The sequence below is a fragment of the Phocoena sinus genome, chromosome 1, assembly GCF_008692025.1.
Source record: "Phocoena sinus isolate mPhoSin1 chromosome 1, mPhoSin1.pri, whole genome shotgun sequence".
Classification (NCBI taxonomy): Eukaryota; Metazoa; Chordata; class Mammalia; order Artiodactyla; family Phocoenidae; genus Phocoena; species Phocoena sinus.
In genome coordinates this window covers 37,829,189-37,842,233 of record NC_045763.1, presented here as the reverse complement: position 1 = coordinate 37,842,233, position 13,045 = coordinate 37,829,189, and the positions used below count along the sequence as shown (strand labels likewise).

The 13,045-nt window shown below is 49.1% G+C and overlaps 1 protein-coding gene across 1 annotated transcript; it reads right to left on the bottom strand.

Annotated features, from left to right (window-relative positions):
* Positions 1 to 2,489: 2,489 nt before the first annotated feature.
* Positions 2,490 to 12,430, bottom strand: AKR1A1 (aldo-keto reductase family 1 member A1). Its single transcript, XM_032607250.1, has 9 exons — positions 12,054 to 12,430; positions 7,350 to 7,439; positions 5,510 to 5,629; positions 5,187 to 5,338; positions 4,395 to 4,590; positions 3,859 to 4,058; positions 3,510 to 3,582; positions 3,271 to 3,357; positions 2,490 to 2,655 (listed from the first exon to the last, which is right to left on the bottom strand). The coding sequence occupies exons 1-9, from the start codon at positions 12,243 to 12,245 to the stop codon at positions 2,590 to 2,592; spliced, it is 1,176 nt and encodes a 391-aa protein (XP_032463141.1). The 5' UTR covers positions 12,246 to 12,430; the 3' UTR covers positions 2,490 to 2,589.
* Positions 12,431 to 13,045: the final 615 nt, after the last annotated feature.

The following is a 13,045-nucleotide window of genomic DNA, read 5'->3' as shown; positions in this document are numbered from 1 at the left end:
GGGAACTAAGACCCCGCAAGCCATGTGGTGCAGCCAAAAAACAAAACAAAACAAAGAAACAAAAAAAGAAATTTGGACACAGATGTGCACAGAGGGAAGACAATGTAAAGACACAGGGAGAAGATGTCCATCTACAAGCCAAGGAGAGAGGCCTGGAACAAACCCTTCCCTTATGCCACTCAGAAGGAACCAATCCTGCTGATGCTTTGATCTCAGATTTCTAATTTCCAGAACTGTAAGAAAACAAATTTCTGTTGTTTAAATCACCCACTTTGTGGTACTGCTATGGCAGCCCCAACAAACTAATACATTTCAAACTCATGTTACCTCATAACTGTGGAAAGTTGGATCATGAAAGGGTATAAGGGAGCTATGGAATCATATAGCAAGCCACCTGGGGAGGGTGAGATCAGGAAAGATGTTCCAGAGGAAGTGACAGCTAAAAATGTTTAAGTAATAGATGTTCATCCAACAGTAGGCTAACAGGTGGATTGTTCCAGGTAGAAAGGACCACAGACAAAAGATTAACTTCTCGGGTTGGTAGATGCAAACTATTACATTTAGAATCGATAAACAACAAGGTCCTAATGTATAGCACAGGGAACAATATTCAATATCCTGTGATAAACCATAATGGAAAAGAATATTTAAAATAATAGTGTATGTGTATAACTGAGTCACTTTGCTGTACAGCAGAGACTGGCACATTGTAAATCAACTATATTTCAATAAAATAGAATAAAAAGACTAACTTCCAACATGCCTCCCTACAACCACTTGGCCTCTCCCATTGCGGAGCACAGGCTCCAGACGCACAGGCTCAGCGGCCATGGCTCACAGGCCCAGCTGCTCCACAGCATGTGGGATCTTCCCGGACCGGGGCACGAAGCCGTGTCCCCTGCATCGGCAGGCGGACTCTCAACCACTGCGCCACCAGGGAAGCCCCCCTACAACCACTTTTTATCCCACTAATCCATTTTCCCCACTGCACTAGCAGTGTACTTCTAAAACACAAATCATGCCATGTTATTCCTGCTCAAAACTCTTACATGGCTTCCTGCTTCATTCAGGATTAAAAAGCCTAAAGTCTTGGACTTCCCTGGTGGCACAGTGGTTAAGAATCCACCTGCCAATACAGGGGATACGGGTTTGAGCCCTGGTCCGGGAAGATCCCACATGTCACGGAGCAACTAACCCCGTGCGCCACAACGACTGAGCCTGCGCTCTAGAGCCCACAAGCCACAGCTACTGAAGCCCGCGCGCCTAGAGCCCGTGCTCCACAATGATAAGCCACCACAATGAGAAGCCCGCGCACCGCAACGAAGAATAGAACCCGCTCGCTGACACTAGAGAAAACCCGCGCAGCAACAAAGACCCAACGCAGCCAAAAATCAATAAATAAATGTATAAATGTATTAAATAAACAAAATTAAAAACCTAAAGTCTTAACCCAGTCTCCTAGGCCTTACATCACCAGGTCCCTACCTTATTCCAGCATTATTTCATGCCATTCCACCCCTGCTCACTTTCAGTTTGTCACAAAGACTTTTCTTTAGGTTTTTCCAACTTCTTTCAGTTTCAAGGCTATCCAATTTGCATGGAACACTATTACCTCTCTCACCTCTTTTAACTAATTATTCCCTACTCATCCTTCAGATCTCAGCCAATTAAATCAGTAAGCTTCTCACTCTGCGCTTTTTCATAGCACTTCTTCCAACTGTAATTAAACTAATTACACCATTACTTAGTCTGTCTCAAGTAAACTGTAGGGACCTATGTGTCTTGATTATAGCTATATCCCCAGGGTCTCGCATCGTGCCCAAGTACTCCATAAATATTTTCTGAATGAAGAGCAATGGTTCAACTAGAAAACTGAGTTTTGTGTGACCAGAGTTTAGAGGGATTTTCTAAAAACCCAAAACTTCAGTCTCTAGTGGGACCACAAAATATATAAGATAGGACCTTAGGTACAGTGACAAACTTTGGTGCTGACTCTGCCTCCTTCAGGTAGCCTATGCACACTGACTATAGTGTCTGAGAGAAAAAGACCCTGTCCCCAGTTTTCCTGATTTTCCAAGCTGCAACTCCCAAACTTCAGAATGTAAGTTTTGTTGGCTCTTCATATTCTTAAATCTAGGCACTAACTAGATGGGTGGGCGGGATGCAGGAACTCAAGACCCATGCCCAGAAGTGTGAAGAAACCACAGGATTCTCGCTGCCCTGATCTCAGTCCGTAAGTGACCAATTTTTGGCATTCTCACTAAGACTACACTGGGATGGCATGTAGTGCTAAGAGGTGCCTCTAGGTGGCGCTACTCCACTAATACACCTTATAATTTATGAAGGTGGGCATGGAATTCAGCTACACACTGGTTTCTCCAGAATCAAGAAAGATAAGGGAGTTTGGACTCATGGCAGGTCACACCCAGCATCCGTAAAAGAAACTGTTTCCATATCAGGTCTGACCAGACAAATAAGACAAGCAAGTATCATGGATGAATACTCCAATGGCTTTATTAACTCCTTCTTTCTGGGGATGGCAGGACTTTATAGCTGGAGAGATGAAAAGGAAGCCAGGAAGCTGTGGTCTCAATATGGGTCACTGAAGGGGTACAGAGGGTGACCTGCATCTCTCGGGACCCTCTTCCCATCCACCTGGAAAGAGAAACAGATGACTCCATTAGTAGGAGCTGACATTCCAAGAATGTCATCTTTTCCCAAGAATCTTACTCAACAGCCTCACCTGTGTACAGCACTATGACAGATGGCACTGACTGAGGCTAGGGCCTCAGAGAATGCCACAGTACCAAGAGCATTCCAGCACCAAACCCACAGCCTGGTACGTGGCTGACCCTGCCCCTAAGAGTTTGCAGTCTCAGCTGGGATAATGAATTCTTTATTTCCCTATGTGCAACAGGGAAACCTCTAACAAGGTTGAGAATGTCCCATTCATATCATTTACTGGGTAATTGTTATGTGTCAGGAACTGGGATCTTTTTACACATAGAAAGCTGAAGGTTGGAGAAGTTAAATAACTTGTTCTAGGTTACAAGGTATCGAGATGCAGGACTGGAACTCACAGGCTACATGCCTTATCCCTCACCCAGACTACTTCCCGGAGCTCAGTAAAGAAAAAAGAGCCCACTGTGTCCAGGACAGCAATCCTACCAACAACAACATCCTGTGACCAGGAAGGTTGAGGCCAGACTTAGGGCAGAATCCTGCCCCAAATCTCATATTCCCTGCCTCTGGGGGGTGATACACACTCACCATAAGCATGGGCACGATGAATCGCAAATTTTTATTCAGGGCATCTAGCTGCTTCATCTCCTCCAGGCTAAAAGTGAAGTCAAACACCTGGGGATGGGAGGCGGGGGCGGTGGTCAGGAAAGCCAGTTTTGCGAGTGGAAGTTGGGGTTCCAGAACAATGCCTTCTTAGCCAAACAGAGTCAGGGCCAGACTGTGTCCCAATGGACTAAAGAAGACAGGACAGACACATCACCAAGTACCTGGATGTTCTGAAGGATATGGGAAGGTGTGACACTCTTGGGGATGCAGCTCACTTTCCGCTGGACCTGCCACCTGAGTGGGGAATTGAGGTATAGATGAGGAAGTGGAGTCAGTACACATAAGCACTTTTTTTTTTTTTTTTGGTCCTCCATGCAGCATTCTCTGAGCTCCTGGAACCCCCGAGCCTCACTGGAATAGGGAACATGCCTCAGAGTGGCCTCTCCCCAGATGACACGGCAGGATTCTCAGCCTCATCCAGGCATTTGGATAAGGAACCCCTCAACCCTTGCCTCCCAACCCAGAAGCCTTCTCCCTAACCTGACTGTCTTTCCCCAAGATTGCTTGTACCTGAGCAAGATCTGAGCTGGAGACCGGCCATGCTTTTCAGCCAGTGCCAGGACCACTGGCTCCTCAAGCAGGACAGGCTCATCAGGATCACGCCAAGCACGATCAGAGGAGCCCAGGGGGCTATAAGCAGTCACCTCCAGGCCACGTGCTTGGCAGTGGGCAATCAGCTCATTCTGAGCCATGTATGGGTGGCATTCCACCTGAGCCAAGAAACAACCTATCATCATGAGGTGGCCACAGCCAGCTTGCTGGCCCCACCCAGACATGCACATCCTGACCAACCCTGCATCGCTGACCCCCTGCTTCCCCTCAACCTGCTTTTCTCACTCTCTAGACAGTTTTCCACTATTTCATTCTCTTCCCACACTTCAATGCCCTTCCCTAAGCAGAGGATTTCTGCACCACACTTCTGACAACTTTCTAGCCATCTCTCTGAAGTAGACCCATCATCTGCTCACTCATGCTCATTTACATACACACACACACACACACACACACACACAGCCCCCAAACCAACTGATCTTTGCTGTGTTCACCTGCAGGACAGCTGGGCGCACAGAGGCCACACTGAGCACATCATCGATCTGCCGACTGCTGAAGTTGGACAGGCCCAGTGCCCGCACCAGCCCTTTAGCCACCAGTGCCTCCAGAGCCTTCCAGGTCTCCTTGTAGTGGGTGGAGTCATAGCGTATAGTCCCATCAGCATTCTTAGGAAAGGGGTTGTCACCCCGCCTGAGTGAAAGACGGCCCCCCCGGTGTGGGCACAAATGCCAGGCTCCTGCCTACCTGCCCGTCTAGCCACGCTACATCCCATGATCCAAGCCCAGAAAGGGTAAAGGGCCAAGAATGAGAAACAAGCATGGTTTTTCACCTTTCCAGGTCATAACCCAAGTGTTAACTCTATATGGAATGCCCATCCCCCCTCTTCTTCTTCCTAGACACATTATATCTCCTCTCCTCTGGAAAGTCTTCCTTAACTCCTTTCACCTCGGGGAGTTGCACGCCCCTGCAGCCTTCTTCAAGCACAGAGCACAGAGCTGATGGTCGGCTCCTCTCACACCCTCTGTGGGAGCTTACTCTACTGCAACCCCAGGGCCTAGGTCAGCAGAAGCTAGTACGTTTCCCAAATGTACAAAAGCAGCAGGACGGACCACCCATGTACCCTCTAGGATACACATCATGTGAGGCTGCACTCCTTTTTTGTAGCTAAACTGTAGCAGAAAAGGCTGAGTGTTCCTCTCCTGTTCTGCTACTGTGACTTACAAAAGGTTACTAACATGACTCTGCCAACCCCTGATTCCCTGGATGAAGACTCTGGCAAGGCTCACTCAAAGGCATAAGGCCAGTGCACCAGGTACAGGTCCAAATACTCCAGCTGGAGGTCAGCGAGTGTCTTCCGGAGGGCAGGCTCCACATCGTCAGGGTGGTGCTTCGTGTTCCACAGCTTGGAAGTCACAAACAGTTCCTCCCGAGGCACCAACTAGTACAGGGGGCAGGGTCCATAGTTAGAAGAGCCACGGGCACCCAATCTCACCCACCCTCACCTCTGGGAGAGGAATTAGAAGGAAGCTGATGCCAGATCCCTCTCGCCAGGCCTTAGCCCCAGCCTCTGAGTTTTCTCACCCCACCCCTCTGTAGCCCCAGTCCTCACCTTGCCAGGTCCCACATTCTCCTTCAGGGCCTCCCCAATCTCAGTCTCGTTGCCATAGATAGCAGCACAGTCAATGTGGCGGTAGCCTATACTCAAGGCATACTTAATAACTGCTTTTACCTGCCAGGTGAGAAAAGCAGAAGTTTTAGCTCTGTTGGTCTGGACCAGAAACTGCCCTCCCGAGGGTCACTGATGCGGGGAGGGGGCAGGAATTTACCACTGCAGTCATCCATGCAGTGGAAGTGAGAAGATGGCTCTAGTCTTGGGGACCAGAAGTCTCTTCAGAGACCCCAAACCCTTTGTCCCCACCCCACTAACCTCCAAGCTTCCTTCCAAGCAATCTCAATAGGGCCCAGCTAAAACAAACAATGTGTTCTCAGCTAGATGTTCAGAAGGTAGATGGACACATTGACATGGGACAGAAGGCAGAAGGGTAGTCATGGAGACAGGTCCCCAGCCCTGGGGAGCTAGTTAGGGAAACATGATACACAGGTAAATAGTTCCCAGGGCAAGGCCACATGGAGGGAGACCCTTAGGAAGCCATGGAGACCAAGAGAGCTCAGGCGAGCAGAAGAGGTGAGGGGGGAGAAAATGAAGGAAGGCAGAGAAGTGAGATGGAAGCTGGGCCCAGAGTCCCCCGCCAGAAGAGAAGAAAGCAGACACCAAGGAGGAGGACAGGCCAGTCAATTTGTTAAAAACCAGACTAACACAGCATTAGGAGCAGAACCAAGGGTGCCAGGCCCCTGCCACTCAAGATCCCCATTTAGGTGTAGCTCTTACTATCCAGACATATGCCCCTCACACCTGACCCTACTCCTGCGGCTCCATACCCTTCCCCATCCCCTCCATCCCTGCCCCCAATCTTGGCCCTGGCTCTGGCTGTCACCAACTGCCTTCATCTAGCTCCTGGACTTGCCCCAGGCCATGTCAGTGCCTGCCTACAGAACCAGGCTCCTAGGCAGCTGTAGGAAGGAAAGCAAAGGGAAAGAAGGCAGAGTTCATCCAGCCACACCAGCCTAAATTCCAGAGAGAAGAGGCCATTCTCCTTGCCAGAGTCCCTCCCAAACTTCTCTAAACTCTGACTCAGATTCCAAGCACAAGGAACAAGTCTTGAGGAGATGCTCCACCCCAGGTGCAAGCTGAATCTCTACCTGTGTCAGTCTAGAAAAACAGGTCTCCCCTCCTAGGCTCCCTGGGCTGGAAGGGTCTACACCAGGGGTTGCTAAACTCTAGCAGTTTTCTTTTGGGTTTTTTTGGCCCTTGAGCTAAGAATGATTTTTATATTTTTAAATAGTTACATAAGTACATAATCACCTCCATTTTGCAAACTGTCTAACAAAATCTAAATTATTAACCACCTCGTTCTTTAAGAAAAAGTTTGCTGACCTTCAGTCTAAACAGTTGACCTAGTTATTCTTTAAACCCTAATACCTGCTGTGTGCCTACCTCTGGCCTCAAGGAACCCAGCGTGGAACAGGAGACATGATCACAGCACAGGGTGATAAGTGGCATATTAGGGGTCAGCATAGGGCCAGGCACAGACGGGTCCCATGCCTTCACAGCAGTGCAGGTCCAGTCAGGGAAAGGGCTCCTTCCTACACTCTAGGCAGTGCTTGGCCCCTCAACCACTCCTCTGAATCAGCTGTGGAAGCCAAGTGCTCACTGCTGGTCCCTTCTTCCCTTGTTTCTTCCCACTGCCCTCCAGGCTCATCCCACCTGAGGTGAAGTATAGTCGGCGGGCGGGGGGGCTGCTAGAAAAAACACAGACACCCTCTCCTGAATAGTGCCTTTTCCCGAGCAGAGGAGCAAGAAGCCCCCCTCCTAATCTCCCATCCCTCACCTGGCCAGGCTCACTCTTCCAGGTGCCCAGTCCAATCAGGGGCATCTTCTGTCCAGTGTGCAGGAGGATACAGGAAGCCGCCATTGCCCCCTGAAACACAGATGGGAAGAGAATGGTGTGGGGTCAGTGCCGTTGCTTGGGCCCACTGATCAAGACTCCTGTAAAACAGGAAGGGGGCACAGGGGTGATAGGAGAAAAAACACAGAGTCGTGTGTATAGGCCTATGAGCTGAGACAAGGTGCCTGGAACCACGCAAAGCCAGTAACTCCTGGACAAACACTAACGGGACCACCAGCCTGGATGCCCTTCTTCCATCAGGCTAAAGCTCTGCTTAAAGAGCTCTAAAACCTAAAAACAAAGGCGAGGTGGCTTCCCAGAAGTACCCAGCCTTAACTACATGAGGTCTCAAACCACTGTAAGACAGGCAAAGGCCTTTATGAGACAAAGTGAGACCAGGTGACAGAACTGGCTCAGGAAAGGGTCCCTTTTCAAAGGATGAAATGAATGTTCCCAGGAGGTTGTCAGAACTACAGAGACTCTGAGTCCCTCTTTCAGAGGTCTGATTGGCCATGCTGCTAGGCCTGAGTGTGGTCTTACAAGGGAAGTATACTATTTTTTAGATGAAAAAAACAGGCTCAGAGAGGTAAAATTATTTGCCCCAAATCAACAGCTAAGTGGCAGAGCCAACTATTCAAGGAGAAGCTGATGGAAAAGGCAGGAAAAGGCAAGTAAACACAGACCTATAAAATACATTTGCATGTACACTGTGCTACAGAAAAGCAAGTGACTTCTGTAGGGCAAGAACCAGGGAATAATGACACTGGCTTTTAAGAATGAGTTGGGACAGTCCCAAGAGTCAAGGGTAAGAGTCTTTCCAGGAAGAGGAACTAGACACAGGACTTCAGTGCAGCAGAAAGCAGGAAATTACAGATACATGAAAATTTCTAACTGAACAAAGCAGGTGGGTGATTGAAGCAACCCTGTTTGGAGAGCTATGAAAATCAGAAGTCTCCAAACAGGGAACTTCCCGGGTGGCGCAGTGGTTAAGAATCCTCCTGCCAATGCAGGGCACAAGGTTTCAATCCCTGGCCCAGGAAGATCCCACATGCCACAGAGCAACTAAGCCCATGCACCACAACTACTAAGCCTGCACTCTAGAGCCCGCGAGCCACAACTACTGAAGCCCGCATGCCTAGAGCCCATGCTCCGCAACAAGAGAAGCCACCGCAATGAGAAGCCCGCACACCGCAAGGAAGAGTAGCCCCCCCCCGCCCCCGTTCGCCGCAACGGTACAGAAAAGCCCGTGCGCAGCAACAAAAACCCAACTCAGACAAAAATAAATAAATAAGTAAATAAACTTATAAAAAAAAAGAGTATTATGGTAGAGCAGGTAACTGGACAAGTTGTAACTATAACCAACACACCAAAATTGTCTTTCCTAATACTTCTGACTCAGGAAGAATTTTATAGTCTAGCATAACCTTATAGAGACTCCTTTTCTGCTAAAACAAAAACAGAAACAAAAACGTTCAACCTGGGCAGCAAACCACAGACCACTGAAGGCAATACTCTTCATTACCAAACTTCCCAGGGACACCAACCTGCCCAGGGATCAGGCAAACATGTCTGGACTTCACAGGAGGAACTAGCCTGCTAGCTGCTACCAGGGTCTGTGGCTGGTTTCCTGGGCTTGATCTTCAACCCATGACCTGTTGACCTCTCCCAGATTTACCAGAACACAAGGGATGGCTCTGAAATTACACCCAGGCTGAAGAGTGTGAACAAAAACCTGGCCTCAGGGGAAAAGGAAGAAACCTCATGCCTGCCTCTCCCTTTCTTTTGCTTGTGAAACTGAAAACCAAAAAGGCTAAGCCTTGAGGTGGCGGACTGGTCCCAAGGTGTGCAGGTGCCCTGTGCCTATTCAGCAGTTCCCTCCTGAAGACTGGAGTGCTCAGGCCACTGAGTGGGTAGGAACAACCACTGAGTGGTCTTAAGCTGTTCTTCCACAAACTCTTAAAATGGAAATAGGTTGATGGAAAATAAAGTTTCTAAAAAAAAAAAAAAAAAAAAAGGCTAAGGCTTGGAGGGGCAGGAATCATACTGGTAGAAACGGCAAACACAGATCTGCAAATAACAAGAGCTCCAAAGGATAGAAGAAGGCAGAAGACAGATGTTTTCCTCCAGGACAGGAAGTCATCCTCTACCAGCTCCTGACTTCCTCATCTTCTGCCTGGTGCCACAGCCTTTCAGCCAGCCCTGCATTAACAGGCTCTGAGCTTGTCAGTATCTGCCTAGCTGGACCTCTGGCAGAATTCAGAAACCCTCATGTTATCTTGGGAGAGGTTCTAGATGGAAAAGAGAGAAAAGCTGGGTGTGTGGGGAGAGGCGGGTGAGGGTAGTATCAGGATTCAGGTTTTATTATTCCCAGGTCAGTGCCTAGGTTCCTTCTCTCTGAGGCTCAGTCTTCCTTTCTCAGAGGAGGGCTCTAGAGCTGCCTTGATACAGGAACTTGAAAACACAGGAAGAGGAAGCAGTATTCATGTGAGTGTTCCCTGGCTGGATGGGCCTTTCTTCTCTGCTCCCCATAAATACTGATGTCCCTCAGGGTTCTGTCCTCAATCCCTTCTTACTCCCTAGTCAAGCTCAAGTCTTCAGTGATCACCTTAATCACTAATTCTTCCCACCCCAGTTCTATATATTCACCTCCCTCTGGACAGCTCCACCTGTATATCCTACAGGTAAGTGAGACTCAACATGTCCAAAAGTGTACTTATCAAATCCAGCAACACAGCACAGATTTCAAGCTCTGGGGTGGCACAGACCTGGGCTTGAATCTCAGCTCCCCCATTCTAAAGAGATTTTAAGCACTCTGCACAGTGCCTGACCATGTTCTTCTTTCTGTATACTCTATCTCACCAGGGACTCAAGGCCCTGGGTGACAAGTGTTAAAGCAAACCAGACAACCGGTCTACAGTATAATCCATGGGGGCCTTAAAAAAGCCCTCTAATGTATTTCAGTTTGTTTGAGGCATTTCTGAGTATTATCAGATTAGGGTTTCGACAGGTGATGGGGGGGAGTTTATCTTCTTCTTCTGGTTTCGAGGAAGCCAGGACGGAAAGCCACCTTAAATATGTAGCAGTGGCCAAGATTTGGTCTATCTGGCTGCATTAAAAATCCTGTAAATACTTGTAAATATTACAAAAGACACTGTTTGCTCTAAACTGTAATGTAAAACCTAAGATTACAATAACACTTCCTGGACTTCTTGATGTATGTGAAAAGAATATATACTTCCTAAATCTTTATCCAGCCTATCTCTGTCCAACTCCAGGGCCACTGCTCTAGCTGTGACCAGCTGCCCCCGCCCCCGCCCCCCCCCCCCCCCCCCCGCCAAGAACCAGGGATCTCTCTGCTTCCGGTGTGTCTCCTCTCCCCACAAAGCAGTCCCCAAATCTGACCATGTGATTCCCAGGATCTCTTCCAGTAGATCTCTCCTACCCTCGGGATAAGGTCCAGACTTCCTGGTAATACCCTTTATAACCTGGCTCCCACCTCCCCCATCTCTCCACCTCTTCATTTCAGACTCCATTTTCCAGGCTTTGCAGAACCAGCCACCATATTTGACTTCAGGCCTCTGCACACTTTCCTTCCCCAAGTCCCACCCTTGCCTGGCTAACTGCAGGTCACCCTTCAGCTAGCAGTTTAAATTTCTGGTTCCTCCCATGTCCTGACAGTTGTGCCCATCACTGCATTTGTTTGTTCATTTTCCCTCACAAATCTTGGTACTCCTTGAGGTCAGGGCCTATCATCTACCTAAACCTGTAGCTGCTAGAGTGCCTGCTCCCTCCTCCACCCCACACACAGCGGCAAATGGGGGAGATCTTGTCAGCAGGAGGGGCATTTGATAAAGCCACTGCCTCCATCACCTTCTTCCTTTACTTCTTGGATAACCTGGAAAAAATCATCTCTGGAAAATAACAAAGCATTTACCATCATCTTCGGCAAAAAGAAAAAAAAAAAGATCCCAGTGACTCCAGAAAGGATGAAACTCGGATTGTTCTTGTATTACAGATAAGAAAACTGAGACCTTGGGAAAAGTAACAGGACTGATCAGAATCATCAAGACTCTTCCAAGGGAGGTCCTGCAGCCCAGAGTATGGACAGGCTGAAGGGAGAGTTAATTTATACTAACCCCATCCGGTGAAGGTTCAGATTCCAGTCGCACTTTAACAGAGCACTGGGTCAACAGAAAAACATGCCCTGGCTTTCCCAAACCCAAGGCAGGTGCCTAAGCAAGCGAACCCACACCCCTCCTGCCACTTATGAGAAGCGTCTCTGCAATTCCACATTAAAGCCGGAGTTCCTGAAAAAATCGTGTTGGTGGGTAAACAAAAGGAAGATGGCAACCAAAACTTACTGACAGTATGTGCCGGTAGCTTTAAGAGCTTTATCTCACTTTAACTCTTGTTACATACAGTTCTGATGTAGGAACAGATTTTACCGCTGAGAAAACTGAGGTCCAGAGAAACTGAGAACTTATCCAAGATCACTCAGCGAATAAGAGGAAGCTCAAATCAGAAACCAAGTACGGCCGCCTCCTCAGCATTTGCTCTTCGCTCTAACCCGGGGGCGGACACATCCGCAGTGAAGGTTCGAGGCCATCTCCACTACGACAAAGATGGGGCAGCAGAAGTGAAACTCACCTCGGCACGAGCACAGGACGTTAGCAGGAAAGTATGGCTTTTCAGCTCAGTCCTGTGCCCTGCTAGCGACCCAACGGGCCTCAGCTTCCGGGGTTGGTGGGCAGCAAGAAACTGGCCTGAGACTGGACACCGGGACTTAAGTCTGGCGGTGATGAAGAAGCTCCTCCCAGAGGAGGGGCTGGGGCCGGGCATTCAACATCACGCGCAGTGGTGGACCCCGCCCCTGTCCTCAGAAACAAGCTGGGGAGTGGACGCCTGAGCTGGGGGGCTGCACTGTCTCTTCCTCAGGATGCTGGTGGGTGGATTGGCGGAGTCTGGGCACACTCCACAGCGCGAGTTTGGAGAACTCCCGGGTGAGGGAAGCCTGCGCCGACGGCCAAGTAAGCGGACCCGGAGGCGGGGCCAGGGGGCGCCTCTGCCTGGCCCATATTGCACCGCGCGCCGCCGGGAGGCCGCTCTGGGCAACTTCTGCTCGTTCTGCGGCCAGAGGGAGGAGAGCCCGGCTGCCACGTGGTGACTTCTGCAGTCGGCTCCCCCTAAGGACTACAGGCCCCACTCTGATCTATTCTCTTCCTTAGAGCCGGGTAGGCCAAGTTCCCTGAAAACACCTAAGCTGGTCCCATTATTTGGTCAGGCAAACTGAGGTCCAGAGAACAGCCGCAACACAGAGGTTGACAGTAACAGGGAAGACCTTGGGACTACAGGCTTCAAGAGGTAAAAGTTAGTGCTCTCTGTATCCGGACTGTGGACCCTGGCAGCGCATTTATGTTTTATGTATATTTAGGCTTTATAAACATTAATTTATTGAGTCTTCACAGCAATCCTGTAAGGGGAATGTTCTTTTTTATTTTATTTACTGCAAGCCTTTTTATTGAAGTATAGCATACTGGTAAATGGAATATTGCCTGCCATATCAGGAAACAAAGGATGTCGCAATCATCAGCGATTGAAGCTGTGCAGCAGCCACCGAAGGTGAGCTGGTGAGCCCTAAG